This window comes from Geotrypetes seraphini, chromosome 8 (assembly GCF_902459505.1).
Source record: "Geotrypetes seraphini chromosome 8, aGeoSer1.1, whole genome shotgun sequence".
Taxonomy (NCBI): domain Eukaryota; kingdom Metazoa; phylum Chordata; class Amphibia; order Gymnophiona; family Dermophiidae; genus Geotrypetes; species Geotrypetes seraphini.
Genome location: NC_047091.1, coordinates 117198530 through 117219366, shown reverse-complemented (window position 1 = coordinate 117219366; position 20837 = coordinate 117198530). Strand labels below are relative to the sequence as shown.

The following is a 20837-nucleotide window of genomic DNA, read 5'->3' as shown; positions in this document are numbered from 1 at the left end:
ATCAAAGACCCAAATGATAGGCAAGTCTGATTTCAAACAGAATATCAGAAATCCAGATACCTAAGAGAAAGTTTGTAGTGTGAGCTGTATGTGAAAGAGAAACCCAGAATTTGCTCAGAGAGCAAGGGTTAGAGATTCAAGACAAAGTTAGACAAGTTCCTGCTGAACTGGGACGTACGCAGGTAAGGCTAATCTGTTAGGGCAATGGTCTTTGACCTAAGGGCCGCCGTGGGAGCGGACTGCTGGGCACGATGGACCAATGGTCTGACCCAGCAGCAGCAATTCTTATGTTCTTATGTCAAAGGAAAGGCAGAGATACTGTTGTTCCCCAATAGTCACCCAATATCATTCTTTGCACTTTGAAAAGGGCTCCTGCAATTTCAGTATTAAGAGTCCTGCTGCTTTTTGGAGAACAAGGGCTGGTTGGAGGTGAAGGGATTGTCTTTTTTTTTTTTTTTTAACTTCAATAGTGCAATACAACAAATGTAACATGTAATAATAGAATAAAAGGACATTCAACTAACACATGTTTTTAATGAACCATTTTCCTCCACCCACCCAATGATGATTCAATAAAACACAATAACATAGATTATCGCAAACCCCCCCCAAAAAAACCATACCCAATTCTAGTTAATGATATCTTCCCATCTAATCACCCACCCCCAAATGTAAGTACCCTAGAACCAACTTAAGACAGAAATAACCCCCCCCTTCCCTGGATATGTACCTAAATAAACAAAAACTAATGCACATCAATAGTCAATTATAAAGGGGTAACATAAGATGTCAATGAGCCCCATATCAAATTAAATATATTTCCATGTCCCAAATTATCAGCATTCATCCTTTCAAGTCTATAACTGGAGCAAAGACTTGCCCACCAGAACGAAAAATTTAAACGATCAAAGTTTTTCCAGTTTCGGGTGATCATCTGGATGGCTATCCCAGTCATTATAAGGAAAAGACGGCCTGAAGGGATTGTCTTTAACATGAGAAGACTAACAGAAAAAGCCTTCAAGTAGGATAAACTGGGAGGCTGCCAAATCTGAAATAGGCACTTAAAAGTGCTCTTTTATGGACTCATTGGCATTAGATATCTTCTAGCGTTCTAAATCCCCAGCTGAAATACAGACAGACATTGTAGAACTCTGTTCTTTTTAATGAAGTTCTGTGAAATACTGCATAAGGACCTGGCAGAGTATATCACAGTTCACAAAGAGCAGTTGGGATGTTTCAGACTTTTTTTTTCTAGAGATGACTGCAGAGCCCAGGAGTGACAGATTTGTTGTGATACTGTAACTGAAAAAACTGAGAGGATACAAAATTGTTACCCAGTGCAGTCCAAAAAAAACTCTATGGAATGACGATGTTCCTAAATGGACTTTATTTGAAAGTGTCAAAGTTCCAAAGATACACTGAAATCATCCACATAAACTAATTTCATCCACATAAAAGCCTTAAAGGACCTAGTCCGCTAGGGATACAGGACCCAACACAGTCTGCGTTTCGACAAAAAGTCTTCTTCAGGGGTCCCTGGGGGTCCTATAAAGGTGAGTACGTGGGAAACAATTGTGTGGTGAGCCGGAAGTGAGACACTGCTTGCATTTATGGATGAAATTATTTTATGTGGATGATTTCAGTGTATCTTTGGAACTTTGACACTTTCAAATAAAGTCCATTTTGGAACATCGTCACTCCACAGAGTTTTTTTTTTTTTGTTTTCTCTGGATTTTCTTCTTTGTGGATATTTTGGGGTCAATTCCTTTTGTTTTTTTACCCAGTGAAGTCAGCATCTTGTCCCCATCTAATATCCACACTTGGCCCCTCGGCTATATGATAAGCTGTATTGTACAAAAGCATTAGCATCATATCTATGTTACTTGAATATTCTAATGTGTGATTATTAGGTGTTCCTATAGATTATGCTGACATTGTATTATATCTTTCTTATTTGAATTTAAGTTTATATTTGGTCTTTCTACTGCTGTAATGCTGTTAACATAGGGTTACCAGATGTCTGGTATTAACTTAACCTGCTAAGTCAATATTCAGCACTGGCTAAGTTAAAAGCAGCCAAAGACAGGACTGCTATTTGCAAGGCCCAATTTGACCACTAAACTTGGCTGGTCAGTTCTCAATATTGACAGTTATCGCGTGATATAGCCAGATAAGTTTTAGCCTCCAACTGTGAGCATTCAGCGGAAATAGCTGGCTATCTCCCACTGAATATTAGAGGCTAGCCAGCCAAATGCTATTTAATTGTCCAGGAGCCATTCCTGGTCGGTTAAATAGCACTAAATATTGGCCAGTAAGAGTTCTTTTGAGTTTGTCCAGTTGTCAATATCTACTGTTTTGCACTGATTACAGTCATTCTTTGCTTGCACCCCTTAGATATATCCTTCAATCCATAACCCCACTCCCTACTCCCCACTGCTCACCAACTCAGCCAGCAGATTAACTGTTCTCCTTAAATGTATCCATGACATCCTGTTTGTTTGTCTGTTTAGATTGTAAGCTCTTTCGAGCAGGGACTGTCTTCTTTGTGACTCTGTACAGCGCTGCGTACGTCTGATAGCACTATAGAAATAATTAATAGTAGTAGTAGAAAGTGATGCCTTAGGTAACCACCTAGTTCACGTTACAGTCATGCTATCCTTGGTGGCCTTTTTTGCTTCCATTCTGCAGGTATATTGGTTTTTCTTTTTTCCCTTCCTCCTGTTTTTCCCCTTTTATGTTCTTTTCTATCAAGATTGTAATTCTACCCCTTCTTCCTTTTGTTTATGTACATCCAAAATGTATTGTTCTGTCGTTCAATAAGTTCCCAGAGTCATCTGTATCTGTTAATTTTAACTATAATTTATGTATTTTATTTTAATGTACACCACCTAGAAGCCCAATTAGGTGGTATAACAGGTTTTTAATAAACTTGGAAAACTTGGAAACTATATTGGTTTTTGCACAGTTTCAAGCTCGGAACTCAATGGTGAAAATATTTCCAATATTAATCAAAAATAGAGAAAGAGCGCTACAGGCGCCTAAGCAGCATGCTAACCCAGAACAGCAGTAACATAATGAAGATGCCAGTGGAGAGGAGTTAAGTATGAAAGGAGGACGTAATTGCTAAAGATGGATTTCTCTCTGCTGGCACGTCATGCAGCAATGCCAAAAGTACAGGATTTTTTTTTTTCACTTTGTTTTATAATTTTCCAACAGCTGAAGATGTAGCTGCATGTGGGGTTTGGTTTGTCAGTATCCCTGGAGAGATCCGAGACTTCAAATTCAGCAGCTCTGTAGTACCAGACGGCAGAGCACAGAACATAAATTAAAAATATGAAGCAGCAAGGAAATCTAAGAATGAGAATCAGCAGATAGCCAGGGAGAGGAGGAATACAGAGGAAATACAGCCTGGCTCATACACTGACATATGAAAGAATCTGGTGTTAGTTCCTGGCTTGGTCTTTCACCCCTCCCCCACTGTTGGTTTGCTCAGGGCTGTGGCACGGTTTTCAAACCTGTCCTGAGGATTTTCAGGATATCTATAAGACGTATTCATGAGAGAGATTTGCATGCAGTGGAGGCAGGTCTTAGGTGCCTGGGATAGGCACCTGGAATCTCTCAGAGAGAGAAAGAGATAATGGTTACTGCGGATGGGCAGACTAGATGGGCCATTTGGCCTTTATCTGCCATCATGTTTCTATGTTTTTTTAGGAGCCCTCAGGACAGGTTTAGGAACCACTAGGCTAAAGCAACAATCACAGTCCCCGTGAAAGAGGAGGAAGCCATAGTCAGCATGCAATGGTGACATCTAATGGATAGATTTAGGACCCAAGTAGGACCCCTGCTGCTTATGCCTCTCTCTCTCCAGGACAGGACTGTCGCTGGAAATCAGTGGTCTAAAGCAGTGGTTCCCAACCCTCTTCTGAAGGACCACCAGGCCAATCGGGTTTTCAGGATAGCCCTAATGAATATGCATGGAGCAGATTTGCATGCCTGTCACTTCCATTATTTGCAAATCTTTCTCATGCATATTTTATTAGGGCTAGCCTGAAAACCCGACTAGGCTAGTGGTCTTCCAGGACAGGGTTGGGAACCTCTGGTCTAAAGCAGTGTTTCTCAACTTGGTCCTGGAGTACCCCCTTGCCAGTCAGGTTTTCAGATATCCACATAAACTTGATTTGCATACACTGCCTCCATTATATGCAAATTTCTTTCATGCATATTCATTTGTGGAAGTAAAAACCCGGATGTCTCAATCTGTCCTCCTTTTTCTGGAGCCATATGGTAACCATAAGAATAATGAACTGTTCTCATGTCAAGGCTGGATATCTGAAGTGACACTATGGTTTGGGTTATCCCTGTCTGTCCTCTGTGGGAGTTTCAGGCTGAGGAATGAGCTCATACATGATAGTTATTTAAAAATACTTGTACCCCATGCTTATTGTGACCTAATTAGGAAAATGATTTATTTGAAACAGAAATAATAGAGATGCAGAGTCAATATAAAATGTATGGCAGGGTCACAAGTGCCTCCTATTACCACCTGGCCTCTTATTTTCTCCGAGTTCCCCCCTAGACAACACATTGCTCTTACCTGCAACTTCCAAGGGCACCGTGTCCTGTTCATCATCGATGCCCACCACCACCTCACAGCGGTAGATGCCTGAGTCACTGTGGCGCAGGGCCATGATCTCCAGCGTGGCATTATACCGGTCCTGGGAGTAACCGGGGAGTGCCACCCGGCCCTCGTATCCCCGCGCCACCTTCAGAACGTTGTCCTTGGCCACCAGGATAGGCACCTCCTCCTTCTGTTGCGACTGTGGCTTGATCTGGATTTTGCTCCATTTGATGCGCGGAAGATCTGAGGAGCCATTTTGCTCTCTGGAGGAGGAAGGGTGCAGAATGAACAGGCAAGGCAGTGCCACGTTTTCTGCTAGGGCAGCCCGCACTGGTTCATGCTCCACTTTATTGATATGCACCGACTTGGCAGTGCCTTCCAGACCTGTCAGAAAACAGAAAATGGGAGAAAGTTCTAAACCAAGCAATAGAGAAAGCAGAAATGATCTCTATTTTTCCCTGTATTTTTTAATGTTTGAAGATATTGGTACCATGTGAAAACAGTGGAATATTTCATATATATCCATGGGGTATAAAGATAGCGAAGCGCATTCTCTGTGGCAGACAAATGTCTGTGTCTTTTTATTACACCCATCATCATTTCTGCAGAACGACCCAAGAGAACCAAATTAAAACACTTTACTGCTTGCCCACACATATATCTTAAGGTGATTCTTCTTTATTAAAATTCTGGTTCAACTTTAAAGCAACAGAACTATAAAAAAATATATATATGTTTTTGTGTATTCACCAAGCAGTTAGAGGAGACAAAACCATTCATGTTCTTTGCTCTGCTTATTTTTATTTCTCTCTTGGTTGAAATGTTTTATGAACTTCTCTTACTCAGCTGTACCCTGCTGTGCTAGTTATGGTCAGGAACTTCCCTATCTCACTGGTCATAAGGTAAGGAGAGGAATTCACCGCCCACGTGGAACATTATTGGGGTTCCCCTCCCCAAACCTTTCTCATCATTTCTTAAATCTCTACTTCCATATCTTCTACCTTCCCTTCAGACAGGAACATAAGAATAGTCTTACTGTGTCATACCAATAGTCCATCAAGCTCAGTAGCCCGTTCTCACGGTGGCCAATCGGGGTCCCTAATATCTGGCCAAAACCCAAGGAGCAGCAACTTCCCTCTCCCTGATCTTTTGCTCTTCTCATACCATCTCCTCGGTGTCAGGTCAAAAGTGTGCCGGGACAAAGGCGTGCGCAGACAATTGAGCGCAGTGCGGAGGCGTGTGCCACAGAAAATTACAGTTTTTAGGGGCTCCGACGGGGGTTTTGTTGGGGAGCCCCCCCCCAGTTTACTTAATAGAGATCGCGCCGGCGTTGTGGGGGGGGTTTGGGGGGTTGTAACCCCCCACATTTTACTGAAAACTTCACTTTTTCCCTGTTTTTAGGGAAAAAGTTAAGTTTACAGTAAAATGTAGAGGGTTACAACCCCCCAAACCCCCAACAACGCCGGTGCGATCTCTATTAAGTAAACTGGGGGGGGGGCTCCCCAACAAAACCCTCCGTCGGAGCCCCTAAAAACTGTAATTTTCATCAGCGCGCACCTTTGTCTTTCGCGGGGTTGTCTATGAACCCATCTCCTCCTCCTCTTTAGGTATTCCAATATGACTGTTATTATAACATAACATAACATTCTACTTATATACCGCAGGACCGTGAAGTTCTATGCGGTATATAAAAGAGAAAATTGTTACAATTGAATAGAATGGCTTAGGGCTCCTTTTACTAAGGTGCGCTAGCGTTTTTAGCGCATGCAGGAAATTACCACGTGCTACGCTTCTAGAACTAATGCCAGCTCAATGCTGGCGTTAAGGTCTAGCACGCGAGGCAATGTAGCGCACGCTATTCCGCACGTTAAAGCCCTAACGCGGCTTAGTAAAAGGAGACCTTACTTTCCTATGTATTTGGCGAACGAATATGTTTTCAAAGTCTAAAGTCTAAATAGGTACTAGAAGACATGATTAAGAAATGTAAATCTTTGTCCCAGGATGCTGCCTGATAGGCTAAAAGACGTTGGTGGGATTTTTTTGAATTTACATCCTTTTACCGATGGAAAAATGAAAATGGCAAGTGAACGTCTAGTATGTTTACTACTTGCGAGTGAAAATGAACTGGGGAGATCATTTTCTTCCCTCTTTCTTAATATCTTGTTTTCCTTGGGTCCTGGATAAAGGGAGTCTTTCTCAGATAGGATCCTCAAAAGGGGTTTCAGTCTCATTTCCAGAACCTGGGATGGAAACTGCGGGTTGAATGGATTTGGGGAGTTATCTTATGGATACGCTTGGTTTTCCCCCTTATCATTTTCCTGTGGAGCTAGATAGGAACATAAGACTTGCCATACTGGGACAGACCAAAGGTCCATCAAGCCCAGTATCCTCATCACAATCCGCTTGTGCATATAGCGATATTCTGGCCATTTATTCTCACTCTTGGGGCCAAATTCTATATATGGTGCCATAAAAAGTCAGCACTGATTAGCATGGCGCATAATGCAACTCTGTAAAAAGCGCCTGCTATATATAGAATCACGCTTAGCGGCCCTATGCGGCATACTATTTACACATAACTATTTAAGGCCAAGGACACCGGGCCTAAATACCTGTTTCCAAGTTTATTAAGTATTTGATTAATCGCTTATTCCGCATTCTAAGCGATGTACAAAACATTAAAATATTAAATTACAATAATCAAAGGGAAACAGACAATGTAAATATGACTAACAAGACAAAACAATGATACAAGAGGAAGGGAATAGGAAAAGAAATACAAGTTTAAAAATAGTAAAGAAGACATATAATGGAAAAAAACAGTAGGGAGGGGGAGAATCATAAGCAACAGAGAGTTTAAAGACCAGGGCTCAGCAGAGACACCTGATCGAATCCTATTTTCAGGATTACAAACCAAATCTAGTTTGCATGGATCAGGTGTATTCTGCATCAGTGCACCTAACTTTTAGGAATACCTATGCTCCTCCCCTGGCATGTTCCCTTTTGAGATTTGCACACAAGAAGTGATGCACATCACTCTATAGAATGCACCTACCAAGTTGTGCATGTGACTTCTACTGTAATTGGAGCCACATTTAGGTGTTAATCGCCCATTATCAGCGCCGACTGGCTTCTTAAACAATTAAGTTGCACATGGTACCACCAGCCTGGCAGTACGGGCACAAACAGAATAATTAGACTCGGGTGGAAGTGAAGAGGAGCAAACGGTTTTTAAAATGATTGAGTTCCGTCTGTCCTCGTATTCCCCTAGTCCTAGAGGTGGCAGGTTCTCTGTATCACTATGCCCATCCCCTGAGCCCTCCAGTCCTAGAGGTAACAGGCTCTGTATCCCTGTACCCATCTCCTGGGTCCTTCAGTCCTACAGGTGGGAGATTCTGTTATAAGAACATAAGAACTGCCATACTGGGACAGACCGAAAGTCCATCAAGCCCAGTTTCCTGTTTCCAACAGTGGCCAACCCAGGTCCCAAGTAGTAAAACAGATTTTATGCTACTTATCCTCTATTAATCTTGATTCATATATTCAGTTTTACTGATGCTAGAGTCTCTGGAGTTTGTTTTCTCTTATGAAGCTTTATCTGCATTTAAATCAGCTTGAAGATACCATGTGCAGTTTCCCCGTCCTTGTGTTCATCGAGTTTCATCCACAGGCCATTTTGCTGGCAGCCCAAATGAATTGATTTTGCTGTTTTCAATTCTGCTTAATGGGCATCTGTTGGGGAATTATTACAGCTTTAAAATGTTTATTTTTATTGATTGCAGCTGCACTGCTATGATTACCTTTGTCCTCTGCCTGTAAATCTTGCACGCATGCCTGGAGTCGGAGATCACGGTTCTGTGCGATCTGCAGTGTGAGAGTCCAGGCAGCAGCTTACCACAGGAAGGTAGAAGGTTTACTTCCAGCGGGTGCAGCTCCATCCCCCGTTCCCTCCTCTCCCTGCTTAGATGTTGTTTATGCAGAAGGCACATTGTCACTAACCTGAGGACTATTGCTCTCTATTCATGCACAATACTATAATTTATTGGAATTTCTAGACCAGCTTAACAACAAGTGTTGAAACTGGTAAAACATAACTTACAGCAATAAAATGAATGAACTGCCTCAAATAATTTTTTATCTGTGGTTTTGGTTGCTAGTGGCTGTGCGTGCGGTGACAATACTACGCAGTTTTTTTTACATTGTGCCTTCCACCTATTTCCTCATACTTTGCTCTCACATGGATTTGGAACTTTTGTCTTCTTTTTACCTCTCTCTTCACTCTTTTTGTGTGTCCACTATCAATCAGTGGCTCTCAGGGTTCCGTCTCCTCTCTTCTCTCTTTACTCATTCCCTTGGATTTTGGTATCATCTTTATATTGTTGACAGTAGAAATTTCATCAAGAATCTAAGCCCAAATCACAGCCTGCTTGTCTGAAATTGCTTTCAAAATAAGAACCCACTTAGAAGAATGTCACAAAATAGAAATCCAAATTCTTCAAGGATAAAGTGAAGATAGTAGCAGCCAAGAACAATGGTTCCCACACTAAGATATAGAAGTGAAATACAATTAAATTTTAGTGTGGTGGGGGGAGTTCTCAGTTTACACAACTGGACGCTAAATAAACCAAAGCGTCAGCTGTCACTCTGTGTACCCAGCAGGGTATTAAAGGTGTAACATCCCTGGTCTCACCCCCGTGGTGAATTAATGTGCCCAAACATGCCTCAATGTAAATAAAAAATGTGAAAAACAACAAAAAGCAAACAAAACAAAACTGCAGACTATGTAGAAGATGCAGGCAAATTTTAATATGACAAGAACACAATATATAAAACCCTTTTACCAATAAAGGGACCCGACATGGTCCGTGTTTCGGACAAACCTTCGTCAGGGGTCCATGGTAAAATAGGGGGGCTTAAAAAAGCCACAAAAAATGAAGAATATCGACGGGATACCTGTGTGTGTCAAGTTCGCCAAAAAAGCCAACAGCATGGAAACAGTTTGGACTCTTATTGAAATGGAAAAAGTCAGAAGGCGTAGGCGTCTTTGAAAAGGAATGTTTTTAATTTAGACTTGAACTTATCAAGAGATGTTTCTAGTCTGAGGTCTGATGGAAGGGTGTTCCATAGAGTAGGGGCAATGACAGAGAAGATAGTTTATCAGGTTGTGTCGAGAAATAATGCATGTATAGACAGTACTGTAAGCAGATTTTGAGTGATAGATCGGAGATTCTGGATTGGAACATATGGAATAAGTTTATCAATGAAAGCTGGTGAATTGGACTGTTTGTTTTTGAATGTTAGTAGAAGTGTTTTGTAGGTGATGCAGTGAGGAATTTAGAGTTGAAGCCGGCAAATTTCCTTTTGTGTAGTGCCTTGATACAGGGCGTTGCAGTAGTCAATGTTGAAGATAACAAAAGAGTGAATCAGAATGTTGATGGGGAGAGGGGGGTCTAAAAGAGAAAGGATAGAACGAATGAGTCTTAGTTTGTAAAAACATTTCTGAGTAACATTGCTGATTTGGTGATGAAAGCTGAGATCTTCATCAATGATAACTCCTAGAAGTTTGATTTTATTGTCAATTTGGATTGGGCATGAATCAATACTGATAGGCTGGTTCAGAGTTACTTTTGGAAAGGAAGAGAAAAATATGTAGTTCTGGTCACTACATCTCAAAAAAGATATAGTGGAATTAGAAAAGGTACAGAGAAGGCTGAGAAAAATGATAAAAGGGACGGGACGATTTCCCTATGTGGAAAGGCTAAAGCTGCTAGGACTCTTTAGCTTGGAGAAGAGATGGCTCATGGGGGTGATATGATAGAGGTCTATAAAATAATGAGTGAAGTGGAAAGGGTAGATGTGAATCACATGTTCGCTTTTTCTAGAAATATTAGGACTAGGGGGAAACACAATGAACTACTAAGTAGTAGATTTAAAACAAACCAGAGAAAATATTTCTTCACACACTGTATAATTAAACTCTGGAATTCTTTGCCAGAGAATGTGGTGAAATCAGTTATCTTAGCAGGGTTTAAAAAAGGTTTGAATAACTTCCTAAAAGAGAAGTCCATAGGCCATTATTGAGATGGCTTGGGGAAATCCACTGCATAAAGCAGCATAAAATCTGTTTTACTACTTGGGATCTAGCTAGGTACTTGAGACCTGGGTTGGCCACTTTTGGAAATAGGTTACTGAGCTTGATGGACCTTTGGTCTGTCCCAGTATGGCAATTCTTATGTTCTGAATATTTACGATTAGCGGCTAAAAGTTAGCTGGATAATTGCACGATAACCGGTAATTTTCAGCACTGAGTGACTATGTTTAGTGACCAAATCGGACCGCATAAATAGCAGTCCAATCTGTGGTTGCTATAAACTTAACCAGTTAGCACTAAATATTGACTTAGCTGGTTAACCTTTTAGCAGCCGAAAAAAAAACCCTGGATATTCAATGCCAGTCACTGGAAATGGCCCAGCATTGAATGTCAACAGTCAGCACTGCAGGTGTTATCGTGGCTTAGGGTTACCAGAATCTGGATTTCCCCGGACATGTCCTCCTTTTGAGGGCATGTCCGGGGGTCCTGATGGCTTTTCAAAACCTGGCACTTTGTCCGTGTTTTGAAAAGCCTCCTACCCGACCAAAGCAGGCAGTGGGGGGCGGAGCTAGGGTGGGACTGGGGCGGAGATAGGCGGGTCTAGGGTGTCCAGATTTTACAATCCCTCTGGCTGCTTTCTGGTGGCTGAATATCAGACTTTTTTTTCCTATATATTATCTTAACTAGAATCAAGCTCTGCAGAGCAGGAACCATCTCATATGTATTTGTACAACACTTCATATGTGAGAGCATTATAGTAAACTAATGAAGCTTTCATTTCAGATGCTGTGTGGAACATCCAAGGGTCTGATGAGTACAATGAACTCCAGAGTTCAAAAAAAAAAAAGTCTAGTGCCTGATGGTAGCAAACTGGATATGCCCAAACCTGCCAAAGCACTCAGGCACTGCACGAATTACAGAGATAGATGTCAGCAGCTGCAACTTTATAAGCTTAGCAGTGCATGTGGCCTGGAGGTGTTGCTCACCCTGTGGCTACTCTTTAACTTATTAGAGAGATAAATCACAAAACATGGCAAGTAAAGATCAGCACTCAAGGAACCACTTATAAACTCTTTCATGCTCCTTGTTATAGTCACAGAAGCTAGGCTCCAGCCGTCCTCCTACAAACTAGGTAACAAACCTTCCATCAGATGGCAGGACTTCCACAACTTCTTTGGCTTATAAAAATAGGCACAGTTTATTGTTTGTACTAACAAATTTAAATGCAAGGATTTTAACCTTGCATAACTAGAACTATAATTGAATTCAACCTACATAAAATTACCACTTTCCTGTAGTGAAAGAACTCTTCAGATCAGCAGATACTTCCTCAATTCCCTCAAAACACATCGGTACCAAATCTTTATAAATCCACAATAAACAAATCACTGCAAAACATTACCTCACTGTCAGCCCCAGCACAGAATGCAAACATACAGCACAGGCAGCTGTGGTGTAAGGCAGTGTTTCTCACCCTTTTTAAACCAAGTACTCCCTAAGTCTAACAAATACCAACTGAGTACCCCTGCCCAAGCTCTGCCCCAGACTCGCCCAAACTCTGCCCCTTTCTCCACCCCCATAATAATATTACTATCTGTAATGTAATTTCTTCCATCCATTTTTCATATACACATAATATAATCTCATTAATACATAATGGTAACCACAAAATTTAAAAAACACAAAGCACACTGTACGCAGAGAAAATCTTAATTATCATTTATATTCGGGGGTTTTCAAAGAGATCAAGGCAGATGACTTTAAAATATGCAATGTCATCTCATTAACAACTATAGAAAAATAGACAAATATAATGCAAAATATAGACAACAGATATAAATTCTCAAAACTGACACATTTTGATCAATAAATTGAAAATAAAATAATTTTTCCTACCTTTGTTTTCTGGTGATTTCATGAGTACTTCCTTCTGACTGTGCATCCAATATTTCTTTCTTTCTTTCTGCCTCCTGCATGCTTACTCTCCTCCAGACCTCATTCCATTCCCCAACCAACATCTCGCTCTGTCCGTCCACGAGTCCAACTTTTTCTTCCTCTCTCTCCCTGCCTCCCCTCCCCCCCCCGGCTGCAGCCACCACTGCTGATTCCTACCTGCCCTACCCCCGAAGCTGACCCTGCTACCCGACATGCTCCATTCTCACTCCCGCACCACCATCGCCGCAACAACAGAGATGGGCCAGGTGCGTGCATGCAGCCAGCCCACAGGCCTTCCCCTGACGTCAATTCTGACATCAGAGAGAAGGTTCCGAGCCAGCCAGGCAGAACTGACGTCATAGGAAGGCTTGTGGGCTGGCCGCGTGCAGTCGCTTCAGTAATTGCACTGTACTCTCTCTCGGCACGACCCTCATTGTAAACCGCTTCGAACTTAGGGTATAGTGGTATATAAGAAATAAAAATTATTATTATTATTAATCGAGTTGACTCAGAATCAAGGACTGAACTAGAGATCTAAATACTGAGGCTTCGAAATAAGATCTCAGTGTACGCAATTTCTACAACATGGAGAAACCCTTCCAAATCACAGTATCAATTCTTAGCGCGAACGGCGCAGCCTCAATCGGGCCCCTTACCAGACACCAGCAGGATCTTCAGAGTCCCGGACCCGATCCTGAGAGAGGTCAGCGTGGGAGCCCTGCTCCGCCCCTCTCCTGCCCAGCAAGGGAGCCATTTAAATTCTTAGCGCGAACGGCGCACAGCCGTTCGGTGCGCCATCGAAGGCGCGTGACAAAGGCGCATGCGCCTTAGTGCGCACCTTTGGGAAGCGACTGCAGGGACGACTACCGGAATACAGAAGCTGCCAATACCAGTTAACTTAGAAGTGAGTGAGAATAGCCACCTAACACCATCCAGAAATCACTCTAGAACACCACTACCAAAACCAAACAAACAATCACTTAGGTGACTCAACCTACAAACAGTATCTCGACCAGCCTAAATACCGAGGCCCTCCAAAGTACCAGCAAATCCCACAACAACTACTCTCTACCACTCACACAATGGATACAAGCACACCCAAACTCATCCTTGCTCTACTACTGCTATCCCTCTTCATAGACAAATGAAAAATAGCAGGATACCACACACAGCCAATCCCAATCATTACAGTACCACACAAATCCTTTCTACAAACCAGGAAACTCCAAACCCCTAGAACCTTGATCCTCTGTTCATCATCCAACCAAGTAAGCATACCCACAATCTGGGGAAAAAGACATACAACAAAAGCCAAGATAAGCTCACAAAGACCTCAGACATCACAAAAAATACTATCAAATATAGCTCCTACCCCCATCCCCCTCACAAAAATCACATCAATAGCATGTTCATACTTAAATATACGATCGGTAAGTCCAAAAACAGAACTAATCAAAGACTGGCTGATCAAAGATGATCTAGGATGCCTCTTCCTTACTGAAACCTGGCTCACATCTGACACAGACCCTCACATTATTGAAATCTGTCCTAACGGATACAAAATTGAATTAGTATGCAGAGCTAATAGAAGAGGAGGAGGGCTAGCAATCATAGTAAAAAACAACTTCAACATCAAAGTCCTAGCCAAGCACTCCACCCCTCATTTAGACCTTCTAGCCTGCCAACTTTCTGACACCATCCTTACAGGAAATCTAAACTGCCTTCTATGCTACATCACCCCAGGAAAATGGAACACCACTAAACAAGATCTAGAAGAGTTCATCCTCCAGAACTCTCTTTCCTCTACAAATAATCTGATCCTTGGTGATTTAAACCTCTACCTAGAAGACCACACCTCCAAACAAGTAGTAGATATTCTATCATACCTCAATACCCTATCGTACCAGATCCTCAATCCTGAATCAACACACGAAAAAGGTCATCAACTCGATATTGCAGCATACTCATCCCCAAACCTCAACACACAAAACATCCAAATCACCAACGGCACCTGGCAACCCACCCTATGGTCGGACCACTATAAATACAACTTCACCATCAACTGGGAGCATAACAAAAATAAACCCATTCCTCCCAAAACAAGCTTTATGATCAGACAGAAAATCGACCCCAACACATTCTGGAGCGCAGTGGACCCAGCAATAGATTCCAGCAACCCTAGTGAATTCATAAATACCTGGCGGTCTCTCAGCGAATCGACCTTGAACAAACTAGCACCACTAAAAGCAAAAAATAAAATATGTAGACAATCAGACAAATGGTTTGACACCGAACTCCTACAACTAAAAAGGAAATGTAGACAACTAGAAAGGGCATGGATAAAACAGAAACAAGATAACACTAAAACAGAATGGAAAATCCAAATCAAGCAATACAAAATCAAACTGAAGGAAAAACGCAAAGACTATTACTCCAACCTCATAGGCACCGACAAACCAGACACAAAAAATCTTTTCAACCTAGTAAGAAACCTTACCGACACCAAACCATGTCTAGCCACCCAGGGAAACCTAACACCTACAGCCTCTCAATTAGCAGACCACTTCAAAAATAAAATCATCTCAATCAGAACAACATTCAATAACTCACAAAACAACATAGACGAGATTCTAATAAAACCCACAACAGATGAAGCCATATCAGCAGACAGGTCCTGGACCGACTTCCCTACAACCCAGTGGTCTGAACTGGACAGGCTCTACAAAAAATATTGCAAATCCTCATGTGATCTGAACAACTGCCCACCATACCTACTAGCAACAGCTTCCACCAACTTCAAAGCTAGCTACACGCTATGGCTGCAAACCACACTCAGGGAAGGCCAGTTCCCACCAGACCTTGGTGAAATCATAATTACGCCTATACTGAAAGACCCCAAAGGTCTAATAAATAACCCATCAAATTACAGACCAATCGCTTCTATCCCAACATACGTCAAAATAATAGAAGGGCTAGTAGCACAACAACTGCCCATGTACCTAGAAGCCCACAACATCCTACATCCATCCCAATCCGGATTCAGAACCAACCACAGTACAGAAACTCTTCTGGTATCTTTACCAGACATAGCTCGAAGACACCTCAGCCAAGGAAACAGACTGCTAATCATCCAATTTGATCTCTCAGCTGCATTCGATCTAGTGGACCACTCCATACTTCTCCAGATACTAGACGCAATAGGAATTTCAGGTAAAGTTCACAACTGGTTCCAAGGCTTCCTTAAAACTAGAACATATAGAGTCAAATCAAAAGACATTCTATCTGAACCATGGACCAAACCATGCGGAGTACCACAAGGCTCTCCCCTCTCTCCCACACTTTTCAACCTATTCATAGCTTCCCTAGGCACCACCCTGGACGCCCTAAATATTACTTCTTTCAGCTATGCGGACGACATAACCATCCTCCTTCCATTCGACATCCACAACCCAATCTCCACAGGATGCCTGAAAACTACATTGGAAACAGTAGAAAAATGGATGACAAATCATAAGTTGAAGCTGAACTCAGACAAAACTAAATTCCTACTACTAGAGAAGGACAAAAAAACCATCCCTAACAAAACTGGAAGTAAACTCAATCAAGTACCCAATACAGAGCTCCCTCAAAATCCTAGGTATACATTTAGACAGATGCTGCACAATGCAAACACAAATCCATAAAATCACCCAAAAAGCATTCTTCATTACATTACATTACATTAGGGATTTCTATTCCGCCTGTGCCTTGCGGTTCTAGGCGGATTACAATATAGAAAATATCTGGGACATTCCAGTAGAGTTACATTTCAGGATAAGAGTAAGTTACAGGAACAGTAATGAGTTATGATACTACAATTTCACAGAAGATAATACTTATTACAGAAGATATTACATATAATAGAAGATAATGCATTTTACAGAGGTAATACATGTCAACTCGATCGGTTAAATCGGGTGTAGTGTAGAAGAAATTACAGTACATTCTAGATCGCAGATAAAAAGATGATATAGGTGGGTATTTCCGAAGTCGTTGATTGGGAGCTCATTGGGTGGTGGTTAGAGTGATGGGAGATATTTTTTGAACAGTAATGTTTTTATTTCTTTGCGGAATTCTTTTATGTCTGTTGTTTTGGTCAGTAATTTTGAGATGTCAGAGTCTATTTTAGCTGCCTGTGTCCCCAGGAGGTTGTCGTAAAGTTTCTTACGATAAGTACCGTTGAGTGGAGGGTAAGTGAAAAGGTTCTGTGTTCTTCTTCTTCTTGGTGGGAGGTAGTGGTGAAAACGGTTATTTAGGTAACTGGGTGCCATGCCGTGGGTTACTTTGAAAATGAGACAGTAGAGTTTGAATTGTGTTCTTGCTTTTATTGGTAGCCAGTGGGATTCAAGGTATGCATTGGTAATGTGGTCGTGTTTGCTGAGTGAGTATATGAGTCTGAGGGCTGTGTTCTGGATGGACTGCAGTTTTTTTATCGTGTTGGTCGGGCAAGGTAAGTAGAGGCTGTTGCAGTAGTCTACAATACTTAGCACAAGGGATTGGACAATGATCCTGAATTGTTCTTTGTTGAAGAATTTTCTGATTTTTCTTAGATTTCGCATTGTGAAGAATGCTTTTTGGGTGATTTTTTGGATTTGTGTTTGCATTGTGCATCGTCTGTCTAGATGTATACCTAGGATTGCGAAATCTAAGAAAAATCAGAAAATTCTTTAATAAAGACCAATTCAGGATCATTGTCCAATCCCTTGTGCTAAGTATTGTAGACTACTGCAACAGCCTTTACTTACCTTGCCCTACCAACACAATAAAAAAACTACAGACCATCCAGAACACAGCCCTCAGACTCATATACTCACTCAGCAAACACGACCACATTACCAATGCATACTTAGAATCTCACTGGCTACCAATAAAAGCAAGAACACAATTCAAACTCTACTGTCTCATTTTCAAAGTAACCCACGGCACGGCACCCAGTTACCTAAACAACCGTTTTCACTACTACCTCTCACCCAGAAGAAGGAGAACACAGAACCTTTTCACCTACCCACCTCTCAACGGTACCCGTCGTAAGAAACTTTACGACAACCTTCTGGGGACACAGGCAGCTAAAATCGACTCTGACATCTCAAAACTACTGACCAAAACAACAGACATAAAAGAGTCCGTAAAGAAATAAAAACACTACTGTTCAAAAAATATCTCCCATCACTCTAACCACCACCCAATGAGTTCCCAATCAACGCCTTTGGAAACACCCACCTATAGTATCTCTTTGTCTGTGATCTAGAATGTACTGTAACTCTTTTACACTACACCCGATTTAACTTGATTCAGTTGATATGTATTACCTTCTGTGATATGTATTATCTTCTGTTATTTGTATTATCTTCTGTGATATGTATTATCTTCTGTGAAATTAAAGTATCATAATTCTTTACTGTTCCTGTAACTTACTCTTATCCTGAAATGTAATTCTACTGGAATTGCCCAGATATCTTCTATATTGTAATCCGCCTAGAACCGCAAGGCACAGGCGGAATAGAAATCCCTAATGTAATGTAATGTTTCATGGTTAGATTGTAATCAAGGTAATCAGAACTCTGACTCCACACACAGCATGGAGGAAAATAAGGGCTGGATCAGCCTGTCGTGGTTGGCCTCTTAGGGACCATGATGTATCTCGGTCTTAGACAGAGTACTCCTGTGCTGGTTTGCTATCATCCAGTCCTGTGCATTGGATGTGTTACAGGCAGAAAATGTGCTGGTAACATCCCTGCAGATGAACCAGGCCACAGCTTTCACCAAAGCCAGAGCAACCAATCCCCTGGGAGAAATTTATTAGTAATGCCCGAAAGTGATAAGAGCGTAGGGACTGGGGAGTGAATGTAAGCACAGGCCAGCTGGGAGCAGGAGTAATTAAACTACAACTCAGTGAGCCTGAGTTAAAACAAAAAAAATCGGAAGTTAGTGCAGAGCAAGGGGAACTATAGGCAGCAATACTGCTAAATCTCACAAATTTTAATCCTCTCATCCTAGGAGGAAAGGGACGTTTGCATTTTAACTTGCAACCTGAGCTAACAGCATAGATTACAATTTACACAACAAGGCCTAACTATTTGCACTTATTTTACCATAGAAACTCCCAGAAAAGTCTCTGTATGGTCTGGACATTATAGTAGGATGCTCAGTCTCTAGGCCGACTGGCAGCTAACTGAGAACACTCCTTCTCTGTGTGGATTTTATAAAATATGTCTTGTCCCAGTAAGACTGTACAGTGAGCACAAACTCCCTATATGAACTCTATGGTGGGTGCTTGGTTCTTGTACAGCCTGTACAGTGGACATTCACTCCCTGTATAGGCTGTATGATAAATGCTTGGACTTGTACAGAATGTACAATGGGCACCCACTCCCTGTATGGACTGTATGGTGAGTGCTTGGTCTTGTACAGACTGTACAGTGGGCACCCATTCCCTATATGGATTGGGCAGTGAACTGTACAGTGGGCACCCATTCCCAATATGGATTGGGCAGAGGAAGATTCTCAAAACTAAAATGTGCCTTTAACATGCTTGCTAAACTGGTTTCAGTGGTGGATTATCAAAACAGCTTACCGTGGTCTTTTCTGAGTTTCCAAGCAGTCTCTGATACTGTCATGCAAAGGAAAGGCCTTAAGCCCTAGGCCAATCAGAGGCTTAAGCCCCTCCCTAGGCACATCCCAGGATGCACCGGGAAGGCCCGCCATTTTGTAAGAGGCTTCTGGTTGGACTTCGTGAATAAGGGAGGAGTAGGGTTGTCGGGGGCACAGAAGTTCTCAAGAGGATTGGGCAATGGCAGGAGGAAGTGGGCATCCCTCCTGCTGCAGAGGGGGTGGTGGGTGGGTAGTAATGTTGGGGGATTGTGCGGTGGGAGGGAGTGGGCATCTCTCCCACTGTGGGATGAGGGTGGGGTAGTAGTATCGGAGGATTGTGTGACGCAGCGGGAGAGAGTGGGCATCTCTTCCGCTGTAGGGTGGGGGTGGGTAGTAGTGTCAGGGGATTGTGCAATGTGATAGGAGAGAGTGGGCATCCCTCTCACTGCCAGGGGTGGGTGTCCGAAGTACTGAGCGGACCGTATAATGAGTGTGACTATAGGGCAGACTGGATGGACCGTTAGGTCTTTATCTGCTGTCATTAACTATATATGTTACTATGTTTTATAGACAGGTCTATTTGGCCCCTAGACCTAGCTGCTCAGCCAATGAATAGTAGCACTGACTGGCTCACGTGACATAGCTGGTGACCAGAATATTCAGTGGGATATGGCTGCGTATCTTTCACTGTATATAGATGGATAGTCAGCTTAGCACTATTTAGCCAGCCAGGAGCTGTTCCCAGTCGGCTAAATATCAGGTGGCATGTATTTGACAGTAGGAATACACATGGGCGGAGTTTGGCTGGAGCATGGGCAGAACTCCCACTTACATGCATTTTAGGCAAGCATTCTTACATCAGTTCTATGTCTGACATAAGTGTTTGCATCTAAATTATAGGCACGTCTTTCACTTGTTACTCTAGTATTCTATACAGAAAAATAGGATTCTACTCAGTGGTGTATGCAAGGGTAGGAGGTGCCTGGGGCAATGGCACCCGCCACACTCTCCTCTCCTCCGTCCCGCTCCTTCCTTGCACCCCACACCACACTCACACTCTCCCTTTCCCCTGTACCTCACTAAATCTTCGCCAGTGTGAGCAGCTCCTCTAGGCCTGCTGCTCGGCCAGCATTAGCTTTCCCTCTGACATCACTTTCTGTCCCAATGACCTTGAAGTGATTTCAGAGGGGAACCAAGCCAGCATGAGCAGCAGGCCTGAGTTGCTTGTGCTGGTGAAGATTTATAGAGGTACAGGGTGGGGGAAAGAGAGGGCGTCAGTGTGTGTGTGGGGGGGAGGGGGGTGACAGAGAGGTGTCAGCATCCCCACCAAGACAGCGCCCGGGGCCCTTACTACGCCACTGCTTCTACTTACAGAATAGGTGCCACATAGGTACCATCTAGTAGCACCATTACAGAACTGCCCTCTAACCCCAGATTCTATATAAGGCACTCAAAATTGCTCTTGCAAAATTGGGAATGCACTCAATTTGCATGTGTAATGAGCCAATTAGCAACAATAATTAGGAGCTGATAATCGATGACTGGTGTTAATTAGCAACAATT

The 20837-nt window shown here is 42.4% G+C and overlaps 1 protein-coding gene across 3 annotated transcripts in view; it reads right to left on the bottom strand.

The window, feature by feature from the left end:
- Positions 1 to 20837, bottom strand: part of NCAN (neurocan) — a 244521-nt gene that overhangs the window by 143629 nt on the left and 80055 nt on the right. For all 3 annotated transcript variants that reach the window (XM_033955984.1, XM_033955985.1, XM_033955987.1), the window contains exon 3: positions 4595 to 5002. In XM_033955984.1, the coding sequence (XP_033811875.1) occupies positions 4595 to 5002 (408 nt within the window). The remainder of the gene's footprint in view (positions 1 to 4594; positions 5003 to 20837) is intronic.